This window comes from Phoxinus phoxinus, assembly GCF_949152265.1.
Source record: "Phoxinus phoxinus genome assembly, chromosome: 8".
Classification (NCBI taxonomy): Eukaryota; Metazoa; Chordata; class Actinopteri; order Cypriniformes; family Leuciscidae; genus Phoxinus; species Phoxinus phoxinus.
In genome coordinates, this window is record NC_136883.1 from 34,725,273 (window position 1) to 34,749,474 (window position 24,202).

At 39.5% G+C, this 24,202-nt stretch overlaps 2 protein-coding genes across 3 annotated transcripts in view; one reads left to right on the top strand and one right to left on the bottom strand.

The window, feature by feature from the left end:
- The window catches only part of yap1 (Yes1 associated transcriptional regulator), a 35,992-nt gene extending 15,884 nt beyond the window's left edge, over positions 1 to 20,108 (top strand). The window contains exons 3-8 of one of the 2 annotated variants that reach the window (XM_079621584.1): positions 4,800 to 4,918; positions 6,898 to 7,011; positions 12,840 to 13,012; positions 14,940 to 15,073; positions 17,218 to 17,330; positions 17,411 to 20,108. In XM_079621584.1, coding sequence (XP_079477710.1) covers positions 4,800 to 4,918; positions 6,898 to 7,011; positions 12,840 to 13,012; positions 14,940 to 15,073; positions 17,218 to 17,330; positions 17,411 to 17,649 — 892 coding nt within the window. In that variant the 3' untranslated portion in view covers positions 17,650 to 20,108. The remainder of the gene's footprint in view (positions 1 to 4,799; positions 4,919 to 6,897; positions 7,012 to 12,839; positions 13,013 to 14,939; positions 15,074 to 17,217; positions 17,331 to 17,410) is intronic. The other variant, XM_079621585.1, reaches the window with a different exon arrangement.
- Positions 20,100 to 23,968, bottom strand: tmem123 (transmembrane protein 123). The gene is made up of 4 exons (XM_079621586.1): positions 23,441 to 23,968; positions 21,970 to 22,137; positions 21,736 to 21,883; positions 20,100 to 20,632 (listed from the first exon to the last, which is right to left on the bottom strand). Exons 1-4 carry the CDS (start codon positions 23,493 to 23,495, stop codon positions 20,608 to 20,610), a joined length of 396 nt encoding a protein of 131 aa, XP_079477712.1. The 5' UTR covers positions 23,496 to 23,968; the 3' UTR covers positions 20,100 to 20,607.
- Positions 23,969 to 24,202: the final 234 nt, after the last annotated feature.

A 24,202-nucleotide genomic window follows, 5' to 3' on the forward strand; every position in this document is an offset into this window, starting at 1 on the left:
AACTATTGAAAATCTGGAATCTGAGGGTGCAAAAAAATCTAAACATTGAGAAAATCGCCTTTAAAGTTGTGCATTTATGTTCACGATTGTGCTGCATTCACTCACAAAAATTAATGTTTTATATATTTATGGTAGGAAATTTACAAACTATCTTCATGGAACATGATCTTTACTTAATATCCTAATGATTTTTGGCATAAAAGAAAAATCGATAATTTTGACCCATACAATGTATTGTTGGCTATTGCCACAAATATACCCGTGCGACATGTGACTGGTTTTGTGGTCCAGGGTCACATGTGTTAAACTTTTAGCCTGAGTTCTGTTTGTCTGAAGTTTGTTTGCAGATTTCTTGCATATGAAGCATTGTCAGAAAACGAATCTGTCGTTAGTGTTGGTTGCGGTCGATAACTCTTGGTCTGGATCATTTTGCCACTGCATTAAACATAAGCGTCAGTGTTTTGCATTGAAAGGGCACCGTGTGGGCAGAGTGTTCGGGGCTAATAAAGCTCACCTGTGTGAGTGAGTGCGCCTGCGTCTGAAACCCAAGAGATCTTCATACTCCACATCCTGTGCTCCAATTAAAATTAACTCTCCCCGCCTCTCCCTCCCTCACTCCCCCTGTGTCTCTGTCATAGTTTCCAGCAGCAATAGGAGGGGGAGGATTGGGGTGACATAAAGTGTAACAGGACCACAGCAATCCACACAGCCAGTGGAGTTCTGAGGGATTGCTTCCGCGCTCGTTTTTTCCTCCTCTGTGGCCTTTTCTTTTTGTTTGACGGTCATTCGGCCCTCCCCTGTGACCCTCCTGAAGAGGCCCCTGTTCCTCGTCTGCTGCGGCCCGGGCTGTTTTCCTGGAGTGTGTGTGTGTGTGTGTGTGTGGGTTGGGGGTAGGGTGGCTTACTGGTAGGTGGGTGGGAGAGGGGCAGTTTTTGGCAGTTCCTTTGATCAGTAAAGCATAAACAAGAGGGAGCTTAGAGAAGAGGGGGTGGTGAAGTGCTGAGTCAGTCTCTCTCTTTCTCTCTCTCCTCTTTTTGTTATTCTTGCTCCCTCCCTTTCTCATAAGGCAGTGATGGCGGAATAGTGACTAATTAGTGGCGGAGAGAAAGTGACGGCAGGAAAAAATTGTCACAGGACTGTATGATGGGAAAGAAAGTGTCTTGCAAATTTTGTATTGCAAACAAAACTGGTTGGAAAGTTGCAAAATTAATTTATTTTTCTATGCGGTCTCTCTTCCAGTAGACTAGTGGTCAGCCGTCAATCTATCAAGAGTATTGGCCAAACAATATGGGTTTTTCAAAGGTTGATGCCAATGGCAATGGGTCAGAGTAGTCGATGGTCAATATAATGCAATATAATTTGCAATATTATAAATGTATTAATGCCTATACTGATGCCTATGTATTATAAATGTACATTACTTTTCAAAGGTTTGGGGAAAGTTGTTGTTTTTTTTGGGGGGGGGGGGGGGGGGGGGTTAGTAAATAAAAAAATTCAATGCAAAAGTCAAAGTAAAGATATTTTATAATGTTGCAAATTTTGAAATGTATCACAACATTGCAATTTAAAATAATGATTGACGACTCTATATTAGAATTGTATAAATCAATTATATTATGTCAGTGACGTGTACATTAATTTGCTTAAAATTAAACAAAAAAATTTTTCAGAATATGTAAAATTCACACAAAATTCTCGTTAAAACGACGTTGTTTTTCATTTATTGACAAGGCTGTCAGTAGATTTAGGAGGCAGCGAAACTTATTTATTGGCGAATCGAACATGTTTATCGGCTGATGCCAATAATCTTGAAATAGATTTATTCGTCTTTAGTCAAGTTCAATACATGCAAATCTCACGTTTTCAGCGACAAAACCTGTCTTAAATGGGGAAAGAGAGCAGAGCTGGGGGGAAAAGAGGAACAAGTGAATAGCATTTAGGGTTTTGGGTCGTAGCTTGGTCTCAGCTTTTGTCCAGCAGGTGAAAGCTTTGTAAAACTGGCGCCAGATTGTTAAAGAGCCTGACACTTCAGTGTGTTGGAACAGGCAGGGAGAGAAAGAAACCTCCTGGGAGGAGACCCATGACTGACCCTGCCTGAATGTACAGGCCTTCGCCTGAGAGAGAGAGAGAGAGAGAAAGAGTGGGAGCGGGAAAAAGAGGGGCCTTTTCCTGTGTTAGCTCTACATCTTAATCGAGCAACAAGCCCAAACAAAGCCGTCATTAGAAATGCCTCTAACACCAAGTGTTGCTGCCCGTTTTCATTAGTGTTCATTAGCGTTTCCCAACCGCCTGATTTGTCCTGAAGTTGCATAAAACTGCTTCTTTCAGTAGTGTTTAGCTACAGCAATATTTTGAGTTAAAAACTTAAGCGCATAATCCGCTCTGGCTGTAGTTTCGTAGACCTGACAGAACTTGCGTCACCTCAAGCGTGGGTCTTTTGAACAACCCACTCCATCCCAAACACTGCTCGTAAATTGCGTGCATGTGCCTTCAGGACACCAAAACTATTTTCTGGGAAGACTTCTTTTGTGTAGAAGAAAATGTAAAGATTAGGAGCTAGTGTTTAGGAAGGAAAAGGGTTGTCAGGTTTGATCTCAAGGAAAGCTGTAAGATTAGATCGTGTGAGGCCTCATCCACACTACTGCGTTTTAGTTTAGAAACGGAGAATTAAAATGAATACGATCTCCGTCCACACCAGCGTTTTAGCTGCGTATTAGACTTGATCTCCGTCCACATTAAAACGACTGAAAACGTGGATCACGTGACGATTCACCAACACTGGGCATGTGCGTGCCGGTGTAAACAGCCGCATGTAGGCAGTTATAAGATTGTAAAATGCATTATTTACTTGCACAACAGCTGCTAGCAAAGACATCAACGTCAGTAACGCTTGTAATTCGTTATCCATGTTGCAGTCACTAACGTTACCTAGTCCAGGCTGTTTTTGTATGTTTTCTTCCCGGGGACGGGTCATGTGATGGGTGGCTGACGAATCAGGGAAGGATACGCCATGACTGATGACACCCAATCATAGAGCCGAGCGTGAGCCTCTGCGTCATCGTTTGTAAAGTCCTCCGGTTTGACCGTCTTCACTACAACGCCCTCCGGAGATTCAAAACACAAAACGGGGTCGGCAGCGTTTCTAAACTTCTCCGTTTTAGGTCTTCATTTTTGCTGTTGTAGTCTGGACGGGAGGTGCAAACGTAGCAAAAGGTCTCCGTTTCTAAATGAAAACACAGTAGTGTGGATGGGGCCTGAAATGTACTGTGATCGTGCGCTAGAAGAGCACACCAATGTTGGATTTGTAGGCGAATAGTTTTTAAGACTGTTTCTTTTGGTCATTTCAATGAGTATTCAAGAAAGCCCCCCTGTTTTCCAGCATAGACTGCTTAACCTTTAAGTGATAAACTGCAGTGACAGAGAAAACAACTCTTCTCTCACTGCCACCCTGCTGTCTAAGATCTGAATAAACAGAAGGGTGTAAGTTTAGGCTCGGTCTCTCCTTTTAGACTCATTGATTTGTTTTCCAGTAACCGTGTTATTCATCACTAACCTTACACAGTAATCGGTGACTTCATTCACAGATGACACCGGTTCAGTCCACTGCACGCAGGCACATCATATGTAAACTGGGTCGAAGTTCACCGTCACCCACACCCCCTCCTGCACAGCAATACATCAGCAGATCTGACACAAGAGTGGGTGGCAATTGTAAAGTTTACGAAATGGACTTTCATAAGACCCTATTTTTAGCAGACGCGGCAGACGAAATGATTGGCTATTTCAGTGCTAACAGGACAGACCATCATTTACACTTGCTTGCAGGAGGCTTCGGAGATGTTTGGTTCTTGCTCGCTTTTGCTTATACAGATTAAAGGGCTGAGATGCTGTCCAAATGGATCGGTGTTCAGGTGTTTACAAAGATCTTTTAAAAGTTCCACTTGCCGGGAGTTTTATCTGAGCACTCGGTTTGGATCAAATAAACCAATGTGGGATATATAACAGTTGTTTATAGGGTAGTGCACTGCCCTTGACGCACCTTTTGTTAACATGCCTTATATTCTCATAAATCTATACATTGTTATCGGCTGTATTTGAAAACCTAGGGTGCTGCCTACCTAGACTACCAACATAAGAAAAGCAATGACATGAATAGAAACACATTTAATAAATAATCAGTCCATATGTTAAGTAATCTACTTTTAATTGTATTCAATGTAGCTAAACTTATTAAATTAATATATATTTACTGGTGGAAAAGGGGTCATAAATGTGTTTGTGTGTGTGTATATGTATAATATTAGCATTATATATATATATATATATATATATATATATATATATATATATATATATATATATATATATATATATATATATATATATATAATGATAATATTATAATTAAAATTGTAATATACATTTTATTAATATTAAGAATTATGATATATTGTATAATAGTATTTAGAATTTAATAATTGTATTTGTTTTACTTTTTTTATTGCGTAAAAAATAATACATTATACAGTATATTGGCAGAAAATGTTAAAAATGTGCATATCAAAAAAAGTATTTAAATATTATAGATGTATGCAGCCTAGAACAAGAGAAGCCTATAGAAGTATAATAATATTAGTTATTCATATTTAAATATATATATTTTTAAATTCTGTGGCCTTAATTTAAAATTGGCAGTTGTGTTTTGGCTCAGCCAAAGACGCAGCTCATTAGGATTCAGAACTCAGCCACCAGAGTTATGTTTAATAGTCCTTTTAATGTACATCTGTGTGTCCCCATAGCCATCATGACCAGACGACCACCTGGCAGGACCCACGCAAGGCCCTCCTTCAGATGAACCAGGCCGCCCCGCCCAGCCCAGTGCCTGTCCAGCAGCAGAACATCATGAACCCTGCCTCAGGTCAGCAGCTCCAGACACTCATTTCATATTAAAAACTACACTCTCAGTCCCAGCATTCTCATGCTAAATCTACGGGTGTAGCGGTCTCTGTTTACACCCAACCCCGCCTCTACCTCAGCAAACGGAGAAATCTTATCAGTGCAGACAAATGCAAATGAATGCATGTCAATGGCAGTTGACGGTAAGGTTGACATGTCTGGTTGGAGTGACAATAGTGAGCAGGGTCAGATCTGGAGTCAGCTTATGGGAGGTTCAACAGGAACTGAGACAAGACCGGCCCCTTTCAGTGTTTTAGGGCATTCCCCTCAGACTTTAATGTCATTCTTTGGATTACATTGTTTGGTCCTGGAAACTATGGAGTGCAAAAAATGTATTCCTCTATGGCGAAAATGAATGTGATTTTTACTTTCCTGAACCTGACTGTTGCACATAACATGGTAGTCTTGTCATTTCCTTATATCATGCTTGTATGTAATCCCTCCGGTTTGACTTGCACCGCTCTGAGTGGGATTCGAACTGGCATTTTGTGCTCCAATCAGGATACGACTACCGGTTTCTTGTCATCATGATTGGTCAATCCCGATCATTCAAGCTTTGTATAATTGATATGTAAACTCGCTGTTGACTGATAGAGTAATACCACAGATGTTGCCTTGGTTATATTATTTACAGTAATGTTGTAATCATTGTTTTAATTGAGAATCAAATAAATAAGCACAATAAATATTTATTTTACAATTACCATTTTAATAGGCCTTTAAAAACGGCGTTCACGCAAAACACTTTCCATTGGCTTATTAAGCATTTGGCAGGCTGTCAGTCAGTGCAGTTACGTTGTTACGCCAGCAGGCAAGGGACTGTCTTTTATGAGCGTGTCGATGTTAAACCATTCATTAAGATTAAGGCTCAATTGACGAGCAACGCATCACCTGGGTAACGCTGAAGCTGTTGTTTCACTTCATAGAGATCAATGGGATTGATTCAATGCATTGAACAGCATGGGAAATTCCCTTAAGTATTGAAATACTACGACAAAGATATCACTTTCATCTTCTGACAACTGATGGCAAACTGATTTTTTCACGAATATATGGCTTGATCTGAAGAAGGACAGATGCAGGTAATCACACATGCTCAGTTTCCCGGTCGCTGTCTGCTTTGTGTGTGTGTGTGTGTGTGTGTGTGTGTGTGTGTGTGTGAGAGAGAGAGGAGCTGCCTGAGCCCCGCCTTAGACACAGAGAGCAGATGACAGAGGCAGCGAATCAGGTTCGTTGTATTATTTAGACAATGTTCCTTCCTATGATATTTCTTTAGAACATGACCGGTGACTGCGGCGCTAAAGTTTGACATCATCATGTGTTAACGTCATTAAATTGGGATCGGTTTGTGAGATCAGCCAAGTTTAACGACTACCGATGGAGTCACAGAATGTGATTATTGGCCGATACCAATCTACGACCGATCCATAGTTTCCGGCATGGGACCGGCAGTCTCCAGCGTCTCTAGCCAGTGCACCTCTTTAGTCCAGGGGAGTGAGGTTTACTCGCATAGCTATAACTAGCTGGCCTCCGTTACACTTAGTGTACCCCCCTAAACCTTACTCCCATTCGGGTCACGGCACCAATGTACTCGCCCCGCTCCGAGCGGGATTCAAACCGGTGCTTTGGGCATGGGAGGCGGACGCACTAAAAAGTTCATAAAAGTCTGCTATTAGAAACTGAAACCACCAAATCAGACAAATAAGGGATGTGCAATCAAAGTCCAGGCAAGTCAGTTAACTCCGCAGCCATCTTGGCAACCGCTCCTTCATATTTTCTACAGTATGTAGGCAGTAGCTCATGTACTATTTTCTTGGATGAAGACGTTAACATTGGGGAAAATGTGGAATGAAAAATGTGGATTGTGGCCAAACAAATTACTAACATAAGAATTTCAGTTAGTACTGGATAATTCACTGTACCCTGACTGTTCTCTCTCAGGACCTCTTCCTGAAGGCTGGGAGCAAGCTATTACCTCAGAAGGAGAGATCTACTACATCAATCACAAAAACAAAACCACCTCTTGGCTGGACCCACGACTCGACCCGCGTTACGGTGAGCTTTAAATCCTAAAAGTTTATAATAATCAAAATTTATTAATTGTACTTTTGATTGAACATTGGTCTCTTATCATGCTGCTCTTGTCGCCATTTTATAAAAGAATAAGCCACCTGAGTAGTGAAGCATTGATGTTTCGGCAATCGAAAATATTCAGCTTAAACTGCAAAATTAAAAAATCAGTTTTGACTTAAATGGTTTTGCATTGACCAAAAACAGTTAGCACGTCCTCATGTTGTGCAAACAACTTAGATAAGCTACAACAGATAAACACGTCAGCAATATGGGATGCACGTAGCCAAAAATGAAACTAGCATAGCAAAATGTAAAATTTGTTCAGGTAAAATATCAAGAGGAACTATTGCAGTTTTATCAGCTGTAAACAAAACACCCTGAGCAGCATACTGAGTTTTAAAGTTAATTACTAAACTTAATTACTGAAACATAATTTTTTTAGTTTCGGTTTTCGGTTCAATGACAACTTTAATTTCGGTTTCGGTGTTTCTGTTAAAAAAAAAAAAACATCTATCACTATACCTGAGGTCGATCATTGCAGTGGTTTCATCATTGATAAGGGGTGTTAGGCGCTCAAAGTCCTGAGAACACACTTCCACCGTGGTAAAATCACTGTTTCTTATTGCTTTTATTATTATGCGGATTACAGACCGAGTGTAGATGACTGCTCTCTGACAATGTGTGTGTATGAAAGTGAGTGAGAGTGTGTATGTGTTTTTGTGGCACACTATTCACAGAGTATTCCTGCTTCCTGTGACTCATACTGAGGTTAGCCAAAACTGCTCCACACTCAAGAGTCTGCTATGTGATCCCTTTACTCGCACACAAACACACACACACACACTCGCAAACTAGTTCAAACTGCATCTGATTATGCCGTTCCCTAAACCCCCGTTCAGATATGCATCCATAATCCATACGCAGAGGCGATGAAACGTATCTAAGCAGTGGAATAGTCACATTAATCTAATCATCTGTTTTTGCTGTCAAGATAAATGGTTCACCGAAAGGTTGTCAGACTAAGATGTTTGTCCTTTTTCTACCCCTTTCAGTCCCTCTCTTTAATCTCTTTCTATGAGCACGTAAGGCTCACAAAGAGATGAAGGCTTCTACTTATGTCACTTTGAGTTACTCGCGCTTGAGGTGCTTTTGCTTCATCCCAAAGGAGTTTTCCCCTGGGACGCTATCTCACTATCTCCCTCATGTATGAACAAGCATGTTTTTGCCCCATTTTGGACTGAAATCCGCATCTACAAAATGGGTTTTTGTGTGCAAGCATACACCAAACATGCAAGTGGTCGTGGGTAAAGTGGTAAGAAGTCTGAGAAGGGCTGGGTCAGGCAGGAGAGAGCGAGAGAGAGAGAGAGAGAAAGACAAAAAGGGAGGGGGGTCGGCTCTGGTGGGTGAAGCCCTTTGAAGATTTATAAGTGTTCAGCGGACAAGCCTGGTGGGCCTCTGAATTACAGACGTAATGTGAGGGGGAGAACGGCGAGAGGGGTAGACGTGGTTAACTCATTCCTTGCCACAAGTTTAGAATGTTTTGGGCGTTCCCGTGCGGTTTTATGTAACTGCTTGCGTCGGCATATTTTTATAACCTTTGTGTTTGTGTTTTAATCCCTCGACTCCTCTCGTTGAGGTTGCTGAACTGCAGACGTTTGGACGAACTTTATCCCACCGGCTTCAAAAATGCAACTTTGAGTTAGAAGAACGTTGGCTCCTTCTTGCACCAATTTGAATATGAACGATTAAACATGTTGCTGACCTGACATGTCCCGTCTGGGTCTCCGCTCGCCATTGGAGACACTTGGGTAATTCGAGCAGGGAGTAGAGTAGGATTGTACTCCTTTAACTGAGAACTAAAGTCTGGCCATTCTCTCGTTCTGTCTAACCCCCCTTCCCAAGCCCGCGTGAGGCCCAGCGCAGGCAGAACTGTTCTCAGCTGCACATCTAGATGGACTTGAGACGGTGCCAGGCCTCTCGATGCTGCAGCTCTGCTCCTAATCTGTTCCAGACCTTTTCAGTCAAAGAGACCCAATGTTAGAGAGAGAGAGAGAGAGAGAGAGAGGGAGAGAGAGAGAGAGAGAGAGAGAGGGAGGGAGGAAGGGGGCAGGCGAAGGCAGGCCCTGAGAGAGGGAAAGGAAGAGGGAGAAGAAAGGGAGGAATAAGAGCCCACTGGATAAACTTGTGCCTCCTTCCTAAGAGGCGGTGAACGGGCCTTGAGGTCTGATCTGAGAGGCCAACGTGGGACTTTATGATGTATTTCACGCCTCATCTGGCCCGTCGACTCAAAAACACCACCATTTTTTGAGCACAAAGACCAACTGGAGCCTTCAGTTATCGGTCATGTGCTGCGGGCCGCTTGGATTATCATGGTCCTTCAGTGCAGGAGTTGGCACCTTGTTGGCAAGTGCAGAGTGATGTCACACTCTTGTGAAGCACTCATCTTTTCCAGAGCTTTGAGCTGACACACACACACACACACACACACTCATGCACGGTTGCATAAACACTTCACGACTCCCAAGGCGCTTGCCTTATTGGGAAACGGGATGACGAAAGTGCCATCAGTGCCATCAGAAATAAATGTGAGTGCTGGTTCCCTCTGTAAATACGACAAGCAACAGTCATTGAAATAATGCATTGCATTATAATAAGGCTTTGCAAATGCCTTATTATTAATAAACGTAGTTCATTTAGCAGGTCATTCAACTCTCGATACAATAAACTATTGTGTCTTTTTGTTCATTTTAAGATTATCCTTGTGTTATTAACAATAGTCTATTATCAGAATTATATAATTTTAGCGCTGAAGTCGTTGCCATTTATAAGGTTTCCGCATCATGTTGCAGCGGTCAGGTGGTACAAGTCAGAGCTTTCCTAAAATGAAATAGTTTTAATTAAGTTCTACGAGAACGTGAATGCTTTTTACAAGTCGGGATGTCACGATTACGGTAATTCCAACATGGCATGAACGTATCTTTAGTCTCCAGTGTGATCTAAGTTTTAAAGTGTTCTTTCTGGTGAAAGAAATGAGAGCAAAGGGATAATCTAATGGAATAACTGAATACATGATCATAAATGTGTGGTTAAATCGGGTGAGCGACGCGTATATATTGCGACAGAGCCGTGTCTGTAAAAAGAAAAAGCCAAGAACCTGCGATACGGCACTGACTCGATTATTTGCAAAAGTGCATTACATATCACTTGCATAGCTTAGTGTGAATAACGGAAGCACATTTGCATTTCTCACTGCAGTAATCACTAATAATAACTGTGAAAGTCTTGATGTATAAATATACCACCTGCTGTTTCCACTTGTAAGTGATACGGCTGCCATCTTGCTTTCAACTGGTTTCCTACTACACGCTAGTCACAGCTGAGTTTCCTCACGCTGGCTTCCGGCAGCTCACAGCTTGCTTTTGTGTGGCCCGCTGAGGTTTGTGTATGATAGGATATAGAGAGGCTTTTCTTCTGGACACAGATTGACTCTTTCCTTTTTCTCCTCAGCGCTACGCGCTTATCTCTTAACTCGAAACGCAACTTGAGCATGGCTTTTTATACAACAAACCTGTTAAATCGACAGCCAGCAAATATTTACAAAGGCTTCAAAGGTCCCGCCGCTGTGTTTCCTAATGTTTCCCAACACCCCGCCAGTCTCACCTGGAAAGGACAGGGGAGCTGCCATTGGCTCGGCTTTGCGAGACGGCCTGATAAACACTGTTATTGCTGGATGATCGTGTTTCAGAGCCAGCGTGGAAAAGACGGGGAACTACGTCAATCTGAGCTTTTATCTCGATCTCACTCTTTTTATTTGTGTTTCTCTGGCACGTTTCCTCCGCAAAGTGGCACGAACCTGCAGTTCTCCTGCGCTTATGCAACACTGAGTCATTCGGCCACATGGATAAAGCTTGTTTGTGTGTTCTTGTCATCTTCATGCTGTGGTATGGAGTTTCCCAAGTGAGATACCCACAGAAACAAGTATAGACTAGTCAGGGAAATCCAGAATCAAGAGTTTTTTTTGTGCAACAAATCTGCCACACATCAGCCTGTGTTAACTGGTCACTCCTGCCCTGAGATCAGCCATTACTTCTCCACCAGAACCGTCATTCGGCTTCAATAGACCCCTATCTATGCGAGATAAGAGTCTTAAAAGAGAAACAAACACACACACACACAGATACACACTCCCCCACTAGCACTCGTACACATTCCCACACACTCTTCCTCGCCTCGGGCAGTGTGGGGGATGGTGGTTGTGGTGTGTGTGAGGCGTGGTGAGTCTCTGATCTGATTCCCATGGTGAGAGGAGAGTGGAGACTCATTCAGGCCTGAGGTAGTGTAAACACACTGTGATTGAATGGCGATGAGGATAAGCGGGGAAGACGGGGCTCCCTCGCGCATAACAACGCCAGCACCATCACGGCTTTGTTGTCACTGGTGGCCCCAGTGCATAAGTAAACAGCCATTTTCATTGGTCCAATTACTGTAACACCCCACCTCCTATGGTCCAAAACATTTGTTTCTGTGTTTGCGTCTGTGGCGATACGCATTTCTCCATTCACTTACATTGATGGGACTTTTTTTATGCCCTGTGTTGTATACATAATCTCTTTTCTTAATATACAATGTATATAAATTGGCCAAACAGGAAATTATTATATGAAATCTGAATATTCTTAAATCCGAATAAATAATGACTATATAAACTATATAATGAAGATATAACTATGTAATGACTATAAATTCAAATATTTAGTTATATGTATAAATATATATATGCAAATCTGAATATACTGTGCACTGTAAAAAAAAATAATACATCCCCTAGTCAACATTTTCTAGTGACTGGTCACATATACATTTTTCAATTAGTCTGACATATTATTTCTAATTGAGCCAATGTTAACAGACTATTGCAACAATTAATTACATTTATTTTACAGAATTTCACTTGGGTCAATTAAAAAATTTGGAGAGGTAAATTTTTTTTTACAGAGTGTATGCAAATCTGAATATACAGATACAAATCTCAATATATAAATCGTAAGTTGTAATTATATAGATTGTAATTCGATATATTAATCTGAATATATGGTCATTAGTCTGAAAACGATAACTGACTCACTAGATGAATTCAGACTTATAACTGCATATTCAGATTTATAGATAAATATTCAGATTTACATTTATGAATTGAGAATTATAACTTTATATTAAAAAATGTATAAGTATATATTCAGATGTCATATAATTATTTCCTGTTTGGCCCTTCATAAGTGTGTAATGAAAGTCCTGGATGCTCATTCGTCAGTATGCGTTTCAGTAGTGCTTATATACACTATATAATAACACTATAATGCCAATTTTATTTACATGTTGTGTATATTTTCTTGTGGAAAATTAAGTCATCATTTACGCACCAAAATGACTAACGGCCAAGGTCAAAGATTTTTGTTAAATAATGCATTAAATGTAAGAGTGTTTTTCACCAAACCCTATGGTAAACCCCCAGCACATGAAATATACGACACGTCGCGTGGAACCATTCTGTAATACTTTTGTGTGTTTTTTGTTTTGTTTTGTTTTTAAGCTTGATGCTGTCGCTATTCACTAGGATGAGCACTTTTTTTTTTTATTCTCCTTTTGTGGTCCAAAATAGAAAGAAGGGCATACGGCATTAGAACAACACCAGGCTGAGTAAATGATGACTTAATTTTAATTTTAGAGTGAGCTATCCCTTTAATCCTTTTTTTTATTGCCAATAACAGAGCGAACAAAGCCTCTTAAAATAATTGATTTTGTGTCCTCAGCTATGAACCAGCAGCGAATTTCCCAGAGTGCTCCAGTGAAGCAAGGCTCCCAGTTGCCCTCCAGCCCGCAGAGTGGAGTAATGGGTGGAAACAACCAGATCAGACTGCAGCAGATCCAGATGGAGAAAGAGAGACTGCGGATCAAACAAGAGCTCCTCCGCCAGAGACCCCAGGTCAGACACACACCTGTCAGAACATTCTGTCCTCGCACGCGAGACGGGCACACGCCGTTCTGCTGTCCAAACGGGCCTGAGCTGTACTGTGTATTTTGGTTTGCAACGTACCGTGACGTTTAATCTTATGCTGGTTGTTTTGACAGACCTTGACTATTGGCATAAGGTCTGGTCCACTTTTCAACTTATGCATCTGATAAACGTACAACAACCCATTACACTTTGTTTCTTTACATATGTGACCCTGGACCACAAAACCAGTCACATGTCGCACGGGTATATTTGTGGAAATAGCCAACAATACATTGTATGGGTCAAAATTATAGATTTTTCTATAAATGCCAAAAATCATTAGGATATTAAGTAAAGATCATGTTCCATGAAGATGTTTTGTACATTTCCTTCCGTAAATATATCAAACGTTTATTTTTGTGCAACTTTAAAGGAGATTTTCTCAATGTTTCGATTTTTTGGCAGCCTCAGATTCCAGATTTTCAATAGTTGTATCTCAGCCGAATATTGTCCAGTCCTAACAAATCATACATCAATGGAAAGCTTATTTATTCAGCTTTCATGTGATGCATAAATCTCAATTTCAAAAAAATTTACCCATGTGACTGGTTTTGTGGTCCAGGCAGGGTCACGTATAGTGTAGGGAAGTCGGTGTATAGATGGCGTGTATGTTTTTTGAGGGAGTAAATGAGAGGTTGGAGGAGGAGGAGGTTTTGCTCAGCTGCCCCTGCTTTGGAATGTAAACACGGTGTTGACTCAGTTCTGCAAGACCCCCCTGCTGGAAAACTAAATAAACAGAGATCTTCAGGGATGATCTTACAGGCTGGAAGCAGCTCACTTTAAAGACTAATAAAGATAGGCCTTCAAAAACACTTAAAGACATTGATGTTATTGCTGGAAATCCCATAATGAATCGCTCACCCATGATATTGCATGTTATTGAAATCAAAGCAAACATAAAATTGTATTCAAAGTCTGTCCTACCTCTAAATTATGACACTTTTCTATTAAAAATATATTTAACAAGATAAAATATAGGGTGAGAATTTACTTTCATACTGAAATTTGGTTAAAAACTAATTTAACCCCCAAAAACTAGAATACTTTTGCATGATTTTAAAACTAAAACTTAAAAATAAAATTATACTCTCACTTTAGATTTAGATTTATTGTAATTGATTAAAATTTCATAACCCACCTGCATTGATTTTGAAAACCTCTATTTAAATTATAGCAGTTAACGCATTAACTCTGGCAGCATAAAACTATAATAATGTCAGTCAAAGAAGAAAGACATTTCTTTTAAATAATGTGATGAATGAATCACTCGAATGAGATAAGAAGAGTATAGTCAATAGGGTCAGTGCGGATGTCATGCACTGATAGCCAGTTGAGTTATCCTTTAATCAGCAAAAGTTGTGAAAGTATTTAAGTTTCAATTAGTCATAGGAAGTCTGTCATAAAAAACTGAGATCTGACCCTAAATGGTGTGCAATAAACACACACCTTCTCGTGAGACTCGTTTAGGCTGAGGCGGTAAAGAAAAAATGTTGCACAATCCATTGACAGATGATAACCAGATTTGTAACTCATGACTTGTTGGATGGGAATGGCTTTTATTTAACACAAGAGGGTGATACAGGAAACTAAGTGAAACTTGTAGGTTAAGTTTTTTTTTTTTTTTTTTTTCACACCTCACTGTTTTGTGTGTGGTTTGAAAGCAAAACCAGTATAGTTTGTTCTGTCCTTTCTCTTCAGTTGAAAAAATGCATCCACTCTCATCTCTGTACTTGAAGTGATTCCAAAGAAAATTAATTTTGTCTTCCGTTGAGCTTCCGTTCCTGCAAACCCAGTCTGCTCACTTTGTGAATTTCGCACCTTGACACGTATTTCTTTTGTCTGTGCGTGCGTACAGGAGCTCGCCCTGAGAAACCAGCTTCCAACCAGTATGGAGCAGGACGGCGGCACTCAAAACCCCGTGTCCTCACCCGGCATGGGCCAAGACGCCCGTAACATGACCACCAACAGCTCTGACCCTTTCTTGAACAGGTAAGGCACTTCGAACTCATGCGTGCACGACACATGAATGCAAGAGAAACTCGCTTTGAGTTTGCACATGGTGCAAAGGCACATAAATGCCATGAACCTTCCCACAAAAGATGTTTGGCTGCATCATGTGTGCTTTTGTTGCTGGAATGACGCTCATTGGTGACCCCTGGTGGAGAAGCTGTTGAAAGCGGTCATATTAAGCTGCTTCTGCAGAGAATTGCGCCCTCCAGTGGCAGTCAAGCACATCAGTCTCTCTTCCTACATGAGAGCAGATAAGGGATTTATGTGAATAGCAAGGCGGCCGTGAGAACATGTGGTCTCGGTCTTGGACAAGGCCACCCCCCCCACCACCACCTCGGCTGCGCTCACAAAGAGCTCATTCATCCAGCGACTCTCATGCACTGAAGCCACATTTCATTCTCTTAATTAGGAGAAACTTGCTGTATTTTCCTTCACTGTAGCATGTCCTCTGCCCTCTTTATTTGTGCCGAACTGCCTTGCCTGCTATTTATAGAGAGCTTTTCTCAGACCACCAGCAAAACAACACCTTTTACAATGACTCTCAAAGGCAGTTCAAAGCGGGCCGCTGTGAGGAATACAAGCAGAAAGTCCTGCAGCAGAATGAGCAGTCATTATTAGCAGTTCATCTGGGTAATTGTACAGAAGTTAAGAGGCAAAGCTTTGTTTATGTTAAGGTACCGTATATATGGCTGTACATAATTTACACAAAAGTCTGCAAAACTTTGGAGTAACACAAATGGAAGCAGATTCAACTTTCTTGTGTTTGTTAATGCAAAGACTCCAGCTGCTCTGCACACTCTCATGCTCGCAATAATAGTGTGATTCTCTGTGTACTGAGATTCAACAAACTTTCACTTAGAACATTTTTTGGCGAAAAGAGGCAACTTTTATTAAGTTATCTGCACTGGATGTCTGTGCTTTGCACGGTTATATTCTTAGCTTGTTTTGAGTTTGTGGTCAGACAGAAGTAGTCAGGAGTGTGTTGATCTAATGCCACCGTATATATTTGGCTTTTCATAGACGTTGTGTTTGTGGTCCTCAAATTATTTCCAACACAAAATATGTGACTATAAATATTTGAGATTATTTATACCGGTGCGTTACCATAAATCTCAAATTACCTTAAATTACAATAATAAAAAAATCATATGTGGAATTGAAATCATTTATGTACATGACCGTATAAAAATGTATTGTAAAAACTGTGATGCATTTTTAAAGGATTCTTTCTTTGATGAATAGCTCGTTCAAAAGGACAGCATTTGTTTGAAATATAAATATTTTATAACATTATAAATGTCTTATCCTTGCTGAATAAAAGTGTTCATTTCTTTCAAAAGAAATCGGTTACACTTTATTTGAAGTTGTCCTTGTTACAGTGTAATTATGCATTTAAGTACTGAGTAATAATAATTAACTATAAAGTGTACTTATGGTTAGGATTGAGGTTTGGTTTTGGGTTAGTTGCATGTAATTATGCATAATTTGGTTACACTTTATTTTACAGTACATGTACTTGGTGTACCAAGATAGTACTGGGTATTACAGGTGAAACTTGAAAAATTAGAATATCGTGCAAAAGTTAATTTATTTCAGTAATTCAACTTAAAAGGTTAAACTGATATATTATATAGACTCATTACATGCAAAGTGAGATATTTCAAGCCTTTATTTGTTATAATTTTGATGATTATGGCTTACAGCTGATTATGGTTTTCATAAGCTGTAAGCCATAATCATCAAAATTATAACAAATAAGCAACTTTGCATGTAATGAGACTATATAATATATTAGTTTAACCTTTTAAGTTGAATTACTGAACTAAATTAACTTTTTGCACGATATTTTAAAAAAAAGGTAACTAACTAAATGGGTTAAGGTTATGTTTATTGGTGGGTTCAGGGTTAGTACCTAGTTATAACCCAGTTATTGTAATTGCATAGTATGTACATGCGGAACAGGATTGTAAAATAAAGTGCCACATGTAACCACATGTAACGTGTAACAAGGACACTGAGCCCAAACTTTAGAACAGTAGAGTAACTGTATAATTGACATATGTACATGATTCATATTCGTCTAAGCAAGCTTTTAAATGTGTGTGTGCCGTTTTCCTGCGCAGTGGGACGTATCACTCCCGAGACGAGAGCACGGACAGTGGCCTGAGCATGAGCAGTTACAGCGTCCCTCGCACTCCAGACGACTTCCTCAACAGCGTGGACGAGATGGAGACAGGTACATCACAGGGACAATAATCACAATCACACCAAACACATGATATCAGCAGAGTTTTAAGTCAAATGTCTCGCTCCCAGGCGATACCCTCGGCCCCAGCTCCATGGCGACACAGCCCAGCCGTTTCCCCGACTACCTAGACGCCATCCCGGGCACAGACGTGGACCTGGGCACCCTGGAGGGGGAGAGCATGGCGGTGGAGGGCGAGGAGCTGATGCCCAGCCTGCAGGAGGCCTTGAGCTCTGACATACTCAATGACATGGAGTCAGTGCTGGCAGCGACCAAGATCGACAAGGAGAACTTTCTAACCTGGCTATAGAGCGCCACTACTACGCCTTCTCTTCCTACACGCTGAACTGCTGCCTAATCCAATCTGTGAAGGATGCGTAGATGCTTTGAGTTGAGAAAAGAAAAGACATTTCGCCCTCCTTGGACCGTTTTTCTCTTCCTATCTTCCATTCACTACGTTCGGCCGAATTGGTTTTAAAAGCTGAGGTATTTTAACCGTTGGTCCTTTTTTGTGCTTTTTTCTTACGTCTCTTTTTCACGTCTGCATCCTCAAGGCTGGCCCATGAACAGACAAGTATTCACACGTACCCGGTTCTCTTCCACGGCTGTACTGTACGATCAGCGCGCGAGTATGTGAATTTGTGCTTCCCCTCATGAACTCCTCGCTGGGCTCAGGTGTTCCTCGAGAGTGAGCGATAAAGACAGACGAAACCCTAAATCAACCTCTGCGACTCGAAACATCCCTGATCTCAGCTCAGCTACAAGTGACTGTGTTTCCCACATACAGTGAGCCTGAGAAACCAAAAAGCGACGAGGAGGTCGTCTGTACGTGTTTTTTGTTTTGTTTTTTTGATGATGATGATGATGGGATCGGGATTGAAAGGTTTCATCGCGTGGCTTTGGTTAAACGAATCTGCTGCTTGGCTGTGCCAGCAAATGTCACTCTAGAAACTGTGTAATCAAGTGCCTTCAGACAAAACAAATCCTGTCCTTTTTACACTAGAGATCATAGATTTTCATTTACTTACTCGCTTCATTAATCAAAGTATATTTCTTTTTCAAAGGTTTTATAAAAAAATATTATGTTGGGATTTAGGGTTGATTTTTTTTTTTTTTTTTTTTTGTCTTTCCTTAAAGAACCCTAGCCTCTTTGTGTGTTAGTTTTATTTAAGCCTGATTTTGTTTCTTGACTGTTAAGGCATTCATTTGTGATCAAAGAACAAATCGGATCTGTTTTTGCTCTCGTTTTAACCGATTTATACATTTATACGACTATTCCAAGAGTGCATGAAATGATTGACCGAGAACACTGACTAGATGGACGCTATCGTTCATGATCAATCTGAGGGGGGAATCGTTTGGTTTTGTTACCGATATCTCTTTTTATCTTACGATTTTAATATCTCAGTTGATATGTTCCCGCTTGCTTGCTTTGTTTTAGTGAAAAAAATCTCATCCAAAAGCAAGGAATAAAATCTCAAGGGCACTTTGATCAATAGACAGACATCTCTGATATGAGCTCCAGTAGAGTCTGTGCCAGTTATGTTGATGTTGTTCTGGTGCCGAGATGATATCGGCAGTAAGTGGAAGGTTCTGATAAGTTTAGATGGCTAGATGAGCATGTCTTGATGGTTAGCGCTGTAGATTAGCTGTTAGCTTGGATTTGACTTGGTAACTGTGGATATGAATGATAGAGTAGACTTTAATGGAAACAATCAGTTATCGTTTCTGTCAGGATTTCTTCGACGAGGCTTCCAAAGACTTTTTTTTTTCTTTTCTCTTAATGGATGACAAAAACAAATCTATCATGCTTTTATGTACACGTAAAACATAAGCTAATGAGAAAAGGTCTAATTGATTAGTGAGGAGATTTCTAATGAAGCGAGATTTGACAGGCCCTGTTCTGCTGGTTCTGATGTCCGTGCTAAAGACACATTATTAGGCAGGTTACCTTGGTTTACATTATTTCACTATAAAAGAACACTACAGGCAATTTGCTGCGGATTCTTTGCATTCAGTAATATACTCTGAATATCTCCTCTTGTTTACAATATGGTTATTTTTTACACTACATAACTATAGCTCAATAACTGGCCCGTACATTAAATGTGTTTTGTACTGTTTCGATTTCTAAAGGCGACATTTTATGAGTATAATATTCTGTGGTCTGGATGAATAATACCGCTAAGGTCTATAACTCAATTGCCTCAGTAAGCAAACATTTTTATGGTCGAATTTTATGATCAAAAACAGCAAGCTAGGCCATAGTAATGAATGTTAGAGGTGAGGAAAAAAAAGACAAGATAAGAGAAATATCTATTTTTGCAAACATAGTATTGATGGCAGACTCTAGTGGGGTAAAACAGTGTTGGAGAGAGCAATGCAACAAAATGTTTTATGAATTGTGGGTACAGTTATGGTATTGCACGTTTATAGAACATTGACTAAATGTGTATGTCACTTAAACATGATTTTATGCTTGCTTAGTGTGCAACTGTTCAGAATATATAGTAACTGTTTACTTTTTTTGTTGTTGTAGTGGTAGTACTAATCACACAAGTTAATGGATTGGTATTTAGATTTCTTTAAATGCACCCAGAATGAATTTATATCCATTTATTATGATCTAATGTTTTTTTTTTTTTTTTTTTTTTTTAAATCAATGTATGTGCATGTACCTTAGAACCTTAAGTTCTGTTACATTATATCTCTTTACATATTACTTTAAAATTGGCCTGGAATAAAGTATATACTTTGGTAGATACTGTCTTTAATCGTATTCTCATGCATTATGAGCGTACAATATTGTTAGACGTTCATTGTGAATTGTGTGTGAGGAAAATGTACAACATGCATTAGACTCAATCACTTTATTGGATCATTTTCTCTACCATACATGAAACTAATATACAAAAATACCATAAACCTAAAAAAAAAAAAATCCCTGAACACTAACCAAAATTGTCAATAATTTGTCTCATATCTCTTTAAAAAAATACTTTTACAGGTTCATATTTTGCACATTAGTAAAGAGTCTGGTTTAAGGACTAGATTAGACTAGACAGAACAATCACTGTAGACACAATTAAGGTCATATTCACAACTAAAATGTATAAACTGCTAAAACAGGGCAATCTGTTTCAGATTAAAATATATCCAATAAATCATACACTGCTTCATATGCATATTAACCATGGTAAAGTGAGAACTGTCTCTTCAGATCATGACTAGCGTGTGCTTCGGCCTGTATTTCCTCAGTGGCTCCATTTTAAATGATGGCATCATGTTCCTCACTGAATGACATGAAATATATATTAGCAAGGTTATATTACATATGATCACATAAAACATGGCTTGTGTAATGCATAATTGAGTAGAAAAAAGTACATGGTTCACAAACTCATCACATCATATATCTGGATATCCTTATGTTTTTTTTAAAACAAGCAATTATGTAAATGTAACAAACTCGACTTCGGCTCGCGCAGTTTGTGTATCAGAGATGACACTGAATAGATGCAATATTTGTCACATATACACACATTTCAGGCGTTTTCATGCATCAACCGAAACACACTTCATGCAATACTTTATGTACACCGTTTTTTGTACAAGAATAAAGTTCAATATACTATTGAAATACCAATAAAGTGAGGTTTATATTTTTTATCAGTTTTATTTTGATAAACGCTGATTGGATTTAAATAGGCAAATGCTTAAGAGTGTATGATTGGATAAATATTGCATTGATTATTATGTTTCTATCAGATTATATGTTTGGCAACAGTTCTTCTAACCCTGACTGATGGAGTGTGTAGCTTTTCATTTCTGAAACAACCATGTAGACACATCATGGCCATATTCCAGGATGACAATGACAAGATTCTTAAGGCTCAAATTATGAAAGAATGGTTGTGAGGAGCATGAAGAATCATTTTCACACATGAACCACCGGCTCCTCTGAATCCAGAACTTAACTTCATTGAAAGTGTTTGTGCTGGAGGAGACTTTACAGTGCTGGACTCTTGCATTGTCAATACAACATCTTGAGCAAAAAATTGATGGAAATAAATGTTGTGATGTTGCATTTATTTATTTTTGGCCGTGCAGTGTATAACATTATAAGATTACACTACAAGGGCAGTAATAAAAACACTGATTTGTGAGCTTGAGCGTGCAACTTATGGCGTCAGAATAAACACGAAACGCACATGACCGTGGTCAACAATGAATAAGACCAATCGTGACACGGCCGAGTTGTCATCAGAGCTTATGGAGAAATTACACAGAACGAGTCAGCTCTTGAATCACTCTCGCGTGACTGATGCCATACGTCACCGACGTGCAGAAGGTTAAAGTCACACACACCTGAAGAGAGAGCACTGAAGATACTCACATGGCTCTGTAGCGCACCTCCCGTTGAGAGCAGGCCAGCCTGTAGCCCAGAGTCACAGCCAGTGAGATGATAACGGCCAGCGCCATACCGCCAACAAAACTACCCGCATGGAACCGAGAACCTGCTGGTGGGATACTAGGAGGAACGCCTGTTAAATATAAACTTGACTAATGAAGGAAACCACATGTGATAACACAGTAGTGCAACAAATCAATGTAGGAAATCAGACTGTACCAGTAGATGCAGAAATCAGGTGTTTGCTCTTTGTTGTGATGAGCTCAGTGTTCAGAGACGGTTTAGTTGAGGCGATGGGTTCAGCTTTAGGGGCTATTGTTGTTTTGGACATGTTTGATCCAGTCACTGTCTCTCCTTCAGCTGGATGAGTCTGGACAGCTCTCATGACTGCATGTGGGAAATGTAATGGGGTTTAATGGCGATCAACATACAAATCAGCAGAAAAGCATTTTATTGGTTCTTATTGCAATAAAAGTCACTAGTAGTGTACTTTTAGTGTTGTGTAAGATGTTGCTGCAATAGCACAACTTTGTGGATGTTGCAATCTTTGTTTTCATAGAAAACTTGCGATTTAAGAGATTCAAATGGTGGACTTTTTTGAGAATATATAATAGTCAGCTGCCTGTTGACTACCCATAGTGAGCCGTCTATCTCGACCAGGGGCCTCCAGATTATTTAAAGGCTTGGTTTCACAAACAGTGATTTTATTAAGACAGGATTCGGCCTTAGTTTAAATAGGATATTTAAGTTGCTTTCATAAACATCCCTTGGAAAAAAAATACATTACTGGTGGTGTGCATCTTGAGACAAAACAACAGCACTGACATATTTTAAGATATCTCAGTGCAAGTTGCTTTTAGTTAAAACAACACAAACATGTGTTTTAGTCTGGGACGATCTTAAACCTTGTCCGTGAATCTAGGGGGAAATTAATTAAATAAGACAAAACAAGCATTAAAATAGGGCCAAAAAATGCAGATACTTATTTTTTCATTTACCCCCTCAACAACTGTTTTTATTTTATTTTTATGGAAGAAACGAGTACACACTGTCTTAAAAAGCCTAGATAAATAAGGCAGCCTAATTTTAAAAGTGTGATTTCTAGACTTGTTTTTTATTTTTTTATGGGCATTTATAGAATGAATATACATGTTTTTAATTATGCCGAGCTCTAAACTATTTTATCGGGTAGAAATTGTGTAAAAATTATCCTCAAAGAAAGCATAGAGATGATAGATCCCACGCAAAAATTTGCGAGAAAACGCGAAAAGCATTGACATTTCCATGTCCCCTTCAGGGCTCCGTACATTTTGGTTAAAGATGTGATTAAAAGGTTTTATTTTAAAAAATTGAACGGGTGAATCATTTATAATAAATAGCTTGCTGCAATATTCCATTAAAAAAAATAAGAATGGTCAATTCTGATATTCTTGTGACTTTAGGTTAGATCACAAAAGTATGAGCAGTACGTTAATTAAAGACGTTCTTTGCTATTACCAATAAATAAGACAGATTCACTTTAAACACTGCTTCGGAGCCTGCTGTCTAGGTCACTCGTTTTGAGACAGAACCAAAATGTTATGTACACGTGTACACAATGGAAGCTCTCGCAATTTCCGTAATATAGCGCCGTTTCCACGGAGTTCTTATGCAAGTTCTTATAAACAAAATAAACAATTGAGAAACTTACCCGACGACAAAACCAGACAGGATTTAATGAGGATTAAACACAAACAGCGGTTCATTTTCTTTGCCAATAAACTAAAGTCCTGCAGTCTCACACCAAACGACAGTCATGACGAGTGAGGAAAAAAAGAAAAAGAAAAAAAACTTAGTTCTCCTTGGCGACGAATTATCTCGTCGACGAATTATCAGACTGCTTCTGGTGTCAGTCAGAGAGACGCGTTATATATAAATCTGAACTTAATTTAGACTTTAATATTCAGTTTTAGTAAACACCGACACAGCTTGATGCTGACAGCAACAGCGACTGAAACTGTCAGCACGTGTGTGTGTGTGTGTGTGTGTGTGTGCTAACAGCCTACTTCTCGATAAGGTTTTTTTTTTTTTTTTTTAAGTAATGTGCAAGCAAGATTGACTGATTTGAAGCTCTTATTTTTGCAAACCATCACAATCTGGGGGTAAATAAAGTCAGACAGCACAAGTGCGTCTCTTAGATGTCTGCTAAAGAGCGCTTGATCTGGGAAACATCTGCGGTGTAAAAACATATTAGAAAAAAAGCAGAAAAGCATAGACATCTTAAGACAGTTTCTCAACATCTATTAATATCTTACAGGAAATGTCTGCGAGACACATATTGCAGATGAGCAAACACTCTTAAAAAAAAAAAAACATACATCTTGCAGATGTAAATGCAGACATCAAATAGACATCTCTGTGATGTATGTGTGCTATCAGGGAAGACTATGCTAAAAATAAGTACACTCAGACA

Excerpts from the sequence above, each read along its gene's own strand:
- tmem123 (XM_079621586.1), bottom strand. The coding sequence starts at position 23,495 with ATGAACCGCTGTTTGTGTTTAATCCTCATTAAATCCTGTCTGGTTTTG. Across the intron at positions 21,884-21,969 it reads CCTGATTTCTGCATCTACTG|GCGTTCCTCCTAGTATCCCA; the intron begins GTACAGTCTGAT and ends TATATTTAACAG. Across the intron at positions 20,633-21,735 it reads GAGGTGCGCTACAGAGCCAT|TGAGGAACATGATGCCATCA; the intron begins GTGAGTATCTTC and ends CATGTCATTCAG.